Source organism: Chinchilla lanigera, unplaced genomic scaffold (assembly GCF_000276665.1).
Source record: "Chinchilla lanigera isolate Chin_1 unplaced genomic scaffold, ChiLan1.0 scaffold00109, whole genome shotgun sequence".
NCBI classification, from domain to species: Eukaryota; Metazoa; Chordata; class Mammalia; order Rodentia; family Chinchillidae; genus Chinchilla; species Chinchilla lanigera.
In genome coordinates, this window is record NW_004955510.1 from 5,124,530 (window position 1) to 5,137,000 (window position 12,471).

The following is a 12,471-nucleotide window of genomic DNA, read 5'->3' on the forward strand; positions in this document are numbered from 1 at the left end:
GACCATAATAATGACACATACTTGAACCACAGCTCCCCCAGCTTAAATGCAAGCACAGGATGAGTGACAGGGAGAAGTGACAAGTCTTGCATGAATTACCCAATTCACTTCAAATCCAGCCTCCTAAACATGGCACACATCACGCAGTGTGCACACACATATGTGCACACCCATACATGTGCACATATGTGCTGAGGTCTGAGTAGACTGAGGATACCCCTACAAAGATCCCAGCTTCAGGCCAGCTGCTGGGCAGAGAGTTGGGGGACCAAGAGGGGTCTGTACCCAGCTTTGGCCCACCCAGAGAGAGTGTTCCTCACACACACACACCTTTTTGATCGTGTCCAGCATGGACCTCCCTCCATTCCATGGCTTGGTGGACTTCCGTATGCAGTTAAGACTCGCCATGCTGTGCCACTTCCGGTCCTCTAACTTCCTGTGGAAGGCGTTGGCCAGCATCAGAACACTGTCATACAGGTAGAGGTTGGAGATCTGCAAAGACAAAGGCAATGAATGTCTACACTAGTGGATTTGCAGAGACAGAAAGCAGGGCAACATGGGATGCAATGCTAAGATGTGGAGCCCAGTGTTACGCCGTGAGCCTCTGGCTTCCTGGTGCTTATTTAACAGCCCTGCAGGTACTGGAGCTCCCATAGGATAAGAACTGTCACTGCATCAGGGATGGCAGGGAGGCAGGTCCATGAGTCAACGAGGAGAACCAATGTGACCAGAAGCAGGGAACTGACCTGCTTAGGTAGCAAAGGGTGGTGGGAAGGACAGGCAGCAAGCTCAGTAGGATAAAGGGAAGGAAGGACATTTGCAAAAGCATGAAGGTATACAGGAGCAGGCCCAGTTGAGGTAGGCTCTACTGGGGGTCTCTGTAAGGGATCAGATGGAAAAGATTTTAGGCTTTGAGGGCCTTCCAGTCTCATTTGTAACTGCTCAAACTTGCTGTCAAAACCTGAGAGCAACCACAGACAATAGAGCAACAAATGGATGCAGTCTTGCACTGATGGAACATTATTCACCAAAATGGCAATGTGTTGGATTCACCCCATTTCCAGAGTTGGCCGATCCTTGCACTAGAAGACAAGGCAGTTTAGCACGACAGTCTGAGTGATACAGTCAGTGGGGCTAAGGGAAGCAGGATACAGCCATGCAGAGCCTCATGGGACATGCTAAGGAGAACAGCAGAAAGGACTTCAGGGAAAAGAGTGCTGCTGGGGGGTCTGGTGAACAGACCTGGGTGTGTCACAAAGACCACGCTCATCACTGCTGCCCTCGGGAGAGTGGTGGCCCGTGTGACCATGCGTCCCGATGAAGCAGCAGACTCCAGCACCTGCTGTACAGGGAGGCACTGCCACACACGGGACACATTTGGGGTTTGTGAATCAGTAAGTTGTCTGCAGGGACACAGAGGTGACACAGCCCCATCCCAGAACCCCCAAGACTAAAGCCTGTGTGAGAAGATAGGAGGCAGCCTGAAGAGCAGCATGGCGGTGCAGGGACAAACCGGCCCACAGGAGCCAGGGGTGGGAAAGGCAAGCCTGTCATTAGTCTCTGAGGACCAGGAAGGCCAGCAGAGCTCCCAGGGGTGGAGCGCAGCCCTGATCTCAGATGTCCCCTCAAATCACCCTAGGCCTCCAATGGAACACTGAAGCACAAAGACGGAGAGGAGGAGGGTGGGGGTAGAGGAGAAGTGACCTCCAGCCTCGGTCAGGCTGGGGCTCCTCACTGGTAACTGTTGCACAAATGACGGTCAGCCAAAGTGGGTCAAGGGGACCAGTCTCTGCACCCCCAAGCGCAAGGATCCAGCTAAAAATATGCCACCACAACAACACAGCATACAGAAAGGAGGCTATGAGGGCCTCGAAGGACTCCTGGGAAGATCAGACAGGCTCTGCAGGCTGCAGGACAAGCCGCTGCGACCCCCAACCTCAGCTCCAGCTCCCCCACAGCCCGTGTCCATGCCTCGTTATCGGCCTCACTTTCTTCTTTGTCTGTCTTAGTCTGGGCGCCCTAGATAAGAACCTGGGTGGTAGGAAGCGTCCCCCACAATGAAGCAGAAGATGGGCCTTGGGGAGGAGCCATCAGAAACATCCACTACGCTGTGTCTATCCAGCAGCAGCTTGTGCCAGCTCTCATGGGCCACTGTCACCATAACACATCCAAGCAGAGCCACCTGCTTCCCCTACAAGTGGCCCCTGGAGTGGCCGCTGCTGAAGGGCCTTGTCCTGTGTCCTTGCTGTGCTCCATGGCCCCATCAGGTGCCTCCTGCAGCACAGGTGTGAGAAACAAGAGGAGGGCAGATAGATGTTGCAGAAGCGGCAGCAAGGTGCCTGGATGGTGACCACTGCTGACTGAACAGGGACCCCGGCCATGGGGAGGCAGCAGGTTAGTGCCCAGCTCATGTTCAAGAGCAGAGCCGCTCCCTCTGATGGGCACAGGTAAGTGACCCACTCCCACAGGGGACATCATGACAGAAGTGTATCCCTGGCACTCATGGCCTAGGGGAGCATTTACGCAGTGACAGGACCGGCGCCCTCCCTGTTTCCACCAGCTCCACAGCCCCCACAGCCCCACCCATCTCTTCTCCCCTCCAGACTACACACTCATAATGGGGATGTGGTTATAAGAGAATAAAAGCCTCTTAAGAGCTGGTTAGGTTTTCAGGCTTTATTTGATTTTTGTCCAAAAGGATAACTTGAAGCCGAGAGTCCTTGACAATCTGAAGACTTCTCCACACATTCACAGAACTCCCAGCCACCCAATCACAGCGGGTGCTATTGAGCCAGCTGAGACCCTCTGACCCATGGCCCCACCGACCCCTACACTTGAATACCAGGGCAGAGCCCACAGCACTGCCCCTGCTCTGGCCCAGAGCAGCACCTCCAGAATTTCCCTTTTTCCCTCCAGCACTTCTGTTCACAATGATTTAAGGTACTCAACAAACCTATGAATGCAGAGAGGCCTATAATGGAGAGGAAAAAGCAGAATGTCACTCAGAAAGGCCAAGGAAAACCCTCAGCCCTCCCACAAGTCTACTTTGGAGAGGGTACACATTCTAGTTCAAAGAAATAAGCTTAAGCAATGCTCTCTTCCAGGCACAGATAGGCCTCCCACAGCTCCCAAGTAATGCTGGGTGCCCCCTTTTCCATGTATATTACACACTGTCAGTTCATAAATGTGTTTGCCTCATGGATCTCTGAGGTCCTTACATGCTTATTTCTAGAATCCATCACCAACAAAGGCACATGGATGGTGCTTATTAAATGTTTGGTGGATGAATGCATAGTGGACACCTGTGCACGAAGAAAAATATGGGTGGACAGATGGGTAGACGGTGGTGGATGGGTTTGGTGGATATGTGGATGCGTGGGTGAGTGGGTGGGTGGATTTATGGATGCATGAATAAAGGGATGGGTGGATGGAATACTGCAAAGTATATGTATATATGGATGGATGGATGGATGGATGGATGGAGGGATGGACGAATGGAGGGATGGATGGGTCTCCTGCTACACACTAATTGTGTTTCACAGCAAGACAAAATGTAAAAAACAGCAGGGAAAAGAGATTTGACTTCTCCAACTTTGACTTGGGATCGAGCCTCCTTCATTTGCTCCTCATTTACACTCTTCTCCAAACATTTTTTTATCCTCCCTTGGAATTGTTTCCACCTACACTACTTATTCTTCCCCCCTCTTCTGGTAAGAAGCTGCTCTCCTGTGAGCCTGGGGACTCTACTCAGAAGTCTTAGCAAAGATCGGCCCTAACCTCCAATCCCCAGATCCACTTGCAGACTGCTCACCAGACTGGGGAGAGACCTGGAGGGGCCAGCTCATTAGCCACCCGAGATTTACACCTTATTCCTCACTTACTCATTTTGTAAGGACAACTCCCATGTGGCCATGTGTGCAGCTCGGGCTGTGGTCTTGACAGGATTCCCAACAGCTTTGGATTCATCCCAACCTGGGCCAGATTTGCCCACTGCTAGACCCCAGTGCCTTCAGCTGAGCATGAATATACCATGTATTCAATAAATTCTCCCAGCCTGTGCAGCATAGTCCATTGAGTGGGTAAAATTAAATCTCCACTCACACTCAACTGCTGAGTGATACTGGAAAAAAAAACCATTTCATCATCTTACGTTTTATCTTGTTGGCAGTAAAATACAATGATCTGGACCTCTGGTGAGGTGCAGTGCACTGTGGCAGCCCTGACTGACTCGCTATAACATGCAGATGGCAACAGCTCCGCGCACTAAAACTGTTCTGAGCTCTTTGCATGCATTTTTACTTTCAGAAGAATGGAGGGGACAAATAAAGGACCCAAGGGGCTCCTGACTTCAATGTGGGTGAGCTGTGGGCTCTGACTGGGCTGTCCCCAGTGGTTGGAGCCTAGCGAGGTTGTGACACACAGAACCAGAGGACTACTAAGGAGAATGAACTTGTACCTGCCCACACCTTTCATTCTTTTTTCCTTGGTCTTTGAAAGGAACACAGAGATCCTGGGTGGCTCCTACAGCTTGCTAGTCAGAAGTCTGAGCAAAGATCAGCCCTAACCTCCAATCCCCAACTCCACCTGCAGTCCACTCACCAGGAAGATGCTACCTCCGGCTTCTCCCAGCCTGTGCAGCATAGTCACTGCTACCACAGACCTCCGAGCCTGACCGAGGTCTTCTGGGGCTGTCTCTTGAGGGAAAGGCCATTTCTCTGTGCCTGGGATATTCCATAAGGGGCAATGTAGGAAGGCTCAGAATGTGTGGCTGGAGGTGGGGGGCTCCATGGCACCCTGACCCAGGTTCCTGGAGTAAAGAGTGTGGTCTACTGTGGTCACGGGCCAGACCTTTGTGCTTTAAGGCTGGCCCAGCCACGGGAGCCTCTGGCTCTGCAGCTCCCTCATTGAGGCCACCCAGTACTACAGGGGGTTGGGCAAAGCAATAGGACATGGCTGGAGCAGGAGTCAGCTGCAGCCAGCACTGTGGGAGCCACAGTGCTCTGTATTCTGCCACTTGGACCCATCACCTGCCTGGGCAGGAGCTTCCCCTCCAAGCTGTCCTCTCTTAATGGTCACCTAACACTGCCCCCTGCATGGCCCGGGCAGCCTCATCTCTCCCCCAAGCCTTTCCTTTCCACTTTGCACAGTCATATTCTCAGACACACCTCCCGCTGCATGGCATCTCTAAGAGCATTGCCCTGGGGGCTGCCCACTTCTCCCTACGCCACATACTCAGCCTTGGATTCAAACACACTGCCCTCGAAAGCCACATGTCACCCTCCCTAACAGAACGAAATGCTACAAATGAAAATGAAAAATTCCCAGTTTAAAAGGGTTTGTGGGAATTAAGAGAGAGCGTATTTATGAGATATCTAACATAAGCACTGCCACGTAGTAAGCCCTTACATCTGTGTTTCTGGAATGCATTAAGCTGAGTGACTAGCACTAAATCACTTTTTACATGTAAACACCAAGGTAAAAGATCTCAAGATATTTGCAAAGAGGATGCCTCCCGGAAGACAAGTGGTCAGAGGCCAAGCTCAAGAAGGTTCAGGACCTTTACACAGATAGACTCCATGTGAACCTGCTCATCTCCAGCCAGAACCCAAAGCTATGCATCTCCATGCAGGGGGAGATCCCGGCAAGGCAGAAATGTCTACCTTCAGTTAGTCAGGGAGGTAGGAGCTGGGTCCTCGGAAAGGAACAGGAAAAAGAGGACACAGGCTGGAGGCAGAAGGAACACCCAGCTGTGAGCTCTTGGTAGGGCCTGGCATTTGTAGAGAAGCCCAAGTAGAAGCACTTGGTTGTTTGAGAATTGGAGAAAATTCTGTGAGGTCTCTGGAGGCCCAGAGATAGAAAAATAGACCTGAGGCAGGTAGATCTGATCAAGGCAGACTAGAGACAACAGTACTCACAGATGGCTCCGACACATTCTCCCAGGTGACAGGCAGGCCGTGGGGTGGTGCGAAGACTGACCACAGGGTACAGCATGAGGGACACAGTGAAGAGGAGAATCCAGAGAGGGGCGGTTGGAATAAGAAGCAAGCCGCTGCTTCACCCAACTCCACTTACAGCACAGGGTTGGAGAGAGATCCATCGTATGAAAGAGACGAAGCCCTCCGGGGAAGAAGCTGGGGGCAGGCGTTGCTCAGTGCCCAACATGGATGCCACTGGCCTCAGTACCAGCTGTGCTGAGCAGTTTTCCCCACTGGCACCTGGGGCCCAGAGTCAGAGATTCATCCACAAACACCTCCTGCAACCTGGGCACTCCAAGGTCAGGGAGACAGACACACCAGGAGCAGGGGCAGGGGGCTAAAACCCTGAGCACTGGAGCAGAGGGAGACTAACGGAAGGATCCTGCTTCGGGCTAGCGTGCAGTCACTGGCACTGGCACGGCAGGTTCTGCAACCCAGAGAGAAGCTGCCGGTTGGGTGGGAGCAGAGGCTGTGCCTGTCCAGGGACAGATACCACTGTAACCATGGCCAGGGAGAGTCTGGGCTAGCAGCAGTATGGCTGAAAGGTAGAGAAGGAAGGACAGGGCAGGGACAGCCACAGAGATCAAGGCAGGAGTGAGGCTCAGAGCCTGAGGCCAAGACCTTCCAGGTGAACCCTCAGCACCCTGCCAGCCAGAGACCTGAGAAAATGAGAGGCTCCGGAAGCTGGTGGTCTAAAGACAGCAACACTGCCAAGCTGCCCCCGGGACAGTGGTCCTAACCAATGTCACGTGGTAACTCACCTTTCCTTCTTCCTTTCCTTTTTACTTCTCTGTCAGTATTTTGGTTCATCCTGTCAGAACCCGCCGTCTTATATACATGGAATAACTGTATGAATCCATTGTCTGTCCTTGCTTCTACATGTACTATATTATCACAAATTCCCACATCCATGGTTGTTTTGTAGAGATATCTAACTTTGTTTCACTATTAACTCAATAACTGGATATAATCTGCCTATCTCTGTCCTCACTTTCTATTTATTTCCTTCCTTTCTCTGCTTGCTTTACTCCCCTCAACATACCTTCTTCTGTCTCTCAGCTCTTCTCCCTTTCATCTTTTCTCTCTTTTTCTTTTTCTTTCCTATATTTTTCTCTTTTATATGTATACTATTAGGATTAATCTAAATGTCATTAAAGTTTAATTTTTCTAGGCCATTATATTTTATTATGCACCTCTTTACAAAATAGTAGCCATGTCTTAAAACAAGTCCTTAATCACCTGATAGTATATGTGGTGAACTTCTCAATTGGTGATGTTACTGGTACTGTCTGCTATTCCAACACCATTACGGGGCTAGACCGAACATTCAGGACAGAGTAGGGGGAACTCTCTCCTGGCAACAGACATAGCTACTACCCCAGGCACATCACAAAGAGAAAGCCTCTCACAAGAACACCCCACCCAACAGTGGAAGAGAGTATTCCTGTCTGACCTGCAAACCTTCCAGAATCACAGCTGGAACCAGAAAACAAGGCAGTAAGAAGCCTTCAAAAAACTCTTAACTCCCCAAAACCTGACCCTACTGATCCTGAAATGGGTAAAATTCCAAAGAACTCAAAAACACTGCTAATTACAATGATTAATGGAACCAAAGAAGAGACAAAAAGCAATTGAATAAATCAATTATTACGATGATCAATGCATTTAAATAAGATATAAATAAGTGGCTGAATGAATTAAAGAAGACAATTCAGGGCATGAAGGACCACTACATTAATGAGACAGCAGCTATTAAAAAAAAAGAATTGAGCAGAGACCCTGGAAATGAAGACCTCAGCCAGTCAATAAAAGCTCCACTGAAAGTCCCAGCAGTAGGCAAGATGAATCAGAAAATGGTTACCTGAGGACAAGGTGCATGTTCTAGAACATTCAGTCAATAATAATGAAAAAACCATAAGAAACAATCAAAAGATTAGTCAAGCACTCCTGGACAACTCCAAGAGAACAAATTTAAGCATCATCAATCTTGAGGAGGGTGTCCAAGTACCGACCAAAGACATAAAAATTCTACCCACTGAAATCATTAGAAAATTTCCCAAATCCGTGAAATGAGATGGATATCCAGGTAAAGGAGGCATTTAGAATCATAGAAGGTATGACCAGAAAATAACCTCTCTACAACACATCACAGTCAAGATGCCAGAAACTCAGAACATAGACAGAAAATAAAAAGCTGTTAGAGAGAAGTGCCAAATAACTTATGAGGACAAATTCCACCGAAACAACAGCAGATTTCTCAACAGAAACCTTAGAAACAGGAGACCTTGGGATGATGTGTTTTTAAACCCTGAAAGAAAATAGTCACCCACCTAGGTTACTATATCCTGCAAGGCTATCCTTCAGTATCAAAGGAGAAACACAGACCTTCCGTGTTAAGGATAAACTAAAGTAGTGCATGACCACCAAACTAACATTACTGAAAATACTTAAGCGAATCCTAAATACAGATGATGAGTACAATAACTACCACAAGACCAAATAAAAAAATGAATTCCACTGTGAGAGTAGACAAACCAGAGAGGGAAGTTAATTAAACACTGGAAAAACAACAAAATGACAGGAATTATCACATAATAATAACACAACATAAATGGTCTTAGCTCTCCATTTAAAAGACACAGACTGGCAGATTGGACCAAAAAGCAAGAACCATTGTGTGCTGCCTAAGGAGACACCTCATCTGAAATGACATACATAGACTAAAAGTGAAAGGATGGTAAGCCAAGCAACTGGAGCCCCAAAGCAAGCAGGAGTAGCTATACTTACATCTAACAAAGATTGCTTCAACCTAAAGCTGGTCAAAAGAGAAAATTAAGGTCACCACATATTGATAAAGGGAAAATTCACCAAGAAGAGGTAATTTTAAATATTTAGGCAGTAAACATCAGCCCACCTAGGTTCATAAAACAAACACTACTTGAAATAAAGGGACAGACAGACATCAATACACTCTTGTGGAGAGAGGGTGGCTTCAATGCTCCACTCTTACATAGAAACAGATCAATCAGAGCCCCCCCCCAAAGAAAAGCAAACAACAGCATTAAAAGATACCACAGATAAAAAGGACTTAACAGATATCTACATGTACAGAGTGCTTCATCCAAAAATGGTAGAATAATCTGGTTTCTCTTCAGATCGTATAAATCTTTCTTTTACAAAAATGGTAGAATATGCATTCTTTTTAACAGTACTCTCTACAATATAGATGATATTTTAGGCCAGAAAGCAAGTCTCAATAAACACAAGACAACTGAAATAATCTCATGTATCTTATAGATCCTAATGAAATGAAAATAGACATCAACAGCAAAAGGAACCACAGAAATTATATAAACCTGTGGACATTGAATGATTAATGTGTGTGACACAGAAACTGGGAGGAAATTTAAACTGCTAGAATCAAGTGATAATGGAAACAACATACAAAAATCTGTGGGATATGATAAAAGCAGTTGTAAAGGGAAGTTTATAGCTGTGAGTACTACTTTAGAAGACTGGAGTGATTTCCAGTGAATAACCTAATGATACATCTCAAGGTCCTAGAAAAACAAGAACAAATAACACCTAAAACCAATAGCAAAAGAAATAACAAAAGAGCAGAAATTAATTAAATTTATACTAAAAACAATACAAGAGAATCATAAATCAAAGAGTAGGCTTATTGAAAAAATAAAAAAGGTTAATAAACCTCTAGTCAAAATCACCCAAAAAAGGAGAGAATGAAAGTTCACATTAATAAAATTTAAAATAAAAAAGGTGAAACCACAATATAAGCAAGTGAACTCCAGAGCATTATTGAAATTATTTTGAAAATTTTTATATAGAATCTAGAAGAAATAGATTAATTCCTAGACACATATGGCCTACAAAAATTGAACTAGGAAGATATTAAAAAACCTAACTAGACCAATAATAAGCAATGAAATTGATACAGTAATAGAACCTCTACTAGCCTAAAAAAGCCCAGGACCTAAAAGATTTACAGCTGAATTTTACCAGATATTTAAAGAAGAATTAAGACCAGTGTTTTAAAGAAGAATTAAGACCAGTGCTTCTCAAATTCTTCTATGTAATTGAAAGAGAAAGAACGCCTCTGAATTTATTGCATGATGCTAGCATTACCCTGATAACAAAACAAGATAAAGGCTTAAAAAACTACAGAAAATTCTTGATAAATATAGACACAAAAATCCTCTAAGATCCTTACCAACTAAATCCAACAATCCATTAAAAAAATCATACACCATGACCAAGTTGATTTCATCCCAGGGATGCAAGGATGTTTGAATCTATGTAAGTTAATAATGTAATATGCCACATAAATGTAACCAAGGATAAAAATCACATAATAATCTCAATACATGCAAAAAAATGTTTTCAACCAAAATCCAACACCCGTATGATAAAAACCCCAATGAAAAGAGGTATACGAAGATCTTACCTCAAACTCTGAAGCCATATATGACAAACCTACAGCCAACATCATACTAGATGAATAAAAACTGAAAACATTTCCTCCAAAACTAGGAATGAAACAACAGTGTCCTGTCTCACTACTCTTCTTCAGTACAATATGCAAAACATTTGCCAGAGCAATGAGGCAAGAGAAAGAAAGAAAGCAGATATGAACAGGAAAAGAAGGAATCAAGTTACCCCTATCTGCAAATGCTGATTCTTTATATAGAAACCCCCCACAAAACTCCACCAGAAAATTTTTAGATCTGATAAATTAAGTGAAGGCATAAAATTAACACACAAAAATTACTAGCATTCTTGTACAACAATAATGAGTATATTGAGAAAGAAATTTAGAGAGTCATTCCATTCACAAAAGTATGCAAAAAATTAAATGCCTGAAAATCAACCTAATCAGAGGCAAAACCCTCTGCAATGAAAATTATAGAACACCGAAGAAAGAAACTAAGGAGATATTTTGTTTGAGGATCATCAGAACTGATGTTAAAATGCCCATCTTATCAAAAGTGACCTATACATTCAACATAGTTCCAATTAAAATGCCAGCAACATTCTTTAAAAAGATAAAATATATATATATATACATATATATAAAATACACATGGAATCAGAAAAGACCTGGAATATCCAAAGCAGTCCTGAGTAAAAAGGGCCATGTGGGAAGCAGTGCAATACTAGATTTGAAGTTATACTACAAAGCCATAGTAATAAAAACAAGATGGTATTGGCACAAAATCAAACATGTAGGCTGATGTAACACAACAAGATACAGAAACAACCCCTGCTCCCATAGCTATCTCACTATTGACAGAGCAGCCCAAAATATGCTGGAAAAAGAGACAGCCTCCTTAACAAACGACACTGAGAAAGCTGGATATCCACATGCAGAAGACTGGAACTAGATCCCAATCTCTCACCCTGTAATAAAATAAAATCAACAGGGTTAAAGACTTTGATATAAAACCAGAAACTTTGAAACTGCTGGCAGATAAAATAAGGGAAATACATGAGGCCATAGGCACAGGTAAAGACTTCTCAAGTAGGATTCCAATAGAACAGAAAATAATATAAACAACTGACAAATCAGACTGCATCATATTAAAAAGCTTCTGCACAGCAAAGGAAATAATTAACAGAGCAAACACAATCTATAGAATGAGGAAACTCTTTGCTAGCTATACTTATGACAGAGGATTAATAGCTAGAATGTATAAAACAACTCAAAACAAATTAACTCCATAAAACAAATAACCCAATCAAAAAATGGCCAAATGAACTAAGTAGACACTTCTCAAAAGAGTGCAAAAAGCCAATAAGTATATGAAAAAATGTTGAACAGCTTTAGCCATTAGAGAAATGCAAATCAAAACTACATTGACATCACATCTTACCTCAGCCACAATGCCTACAATCAAGAATACAAAACACAATAAATGCCAGTAAGAATGTGGGAGCAGGAACCCCCTACATTGTTAGTGGGAATGTGAACTGGTACAACTACTATAGAATTAGTGTGAGATTCCCTTAAAAACAGAAAATAGAAATAACACTTGATCCAGCCATACTGCTGCTGAGTATATTCCCCCAAAAAACAAAGACAGCATATTATAAGAATATGTGCTTACCCATATTTCAAGTGGCACAATTCACAATCACTAAGCTGTGGAAATGAGCTAGATGTCCATCAGCAAATGAAGATATAAGGAAAAAGTGATGCTTTTACACAATGGAATATTATTTAGCCATGAAGAATGGAATCATGTCACTTATGGGAAAACAGATGGAACTGGAGACCATCATGTCAACCAAAATAAACCAGACAGCGCTTTGCGCCCAGGCAGCGAGTTCTCCGGGAGCGGCAGGACAGTGTGGTCTGGACTCATACCACCACGATTCCCAGCTGAAAAGCGCGCACAGAGCCAGATAGGCCCCATCCAATCCCGGAGGCCAGGACGTGAGAACAAAGACCCCGAGGACATTACAGACTGAGTCGCTGTGG

At 44.8% G+C, this 12,471-nt stretch overlaps 1 protein-coding gene across 1 annotated transcript in view; it reads right to left on the reverse strand.

Annotated features, from left to right (window-relative positions):
- Grid1 (glutamate receptor, ionotropic, delta 1) overlaps positions 1-12,471 on the reverse strand; it is a 661,017-nt gene that overhangs the window by 221,622 nt on the left and 426,924 nt on the right. The window contains exon 8 of the mRNA XM_013506310.1: positions 331-492. Coding sequence (XP_013361764.1) covers positions 331-492 — 162 coding nt within the window. The remainder of the gene's footprint in view (positions 1-330; positions 493-12,471) is intronic.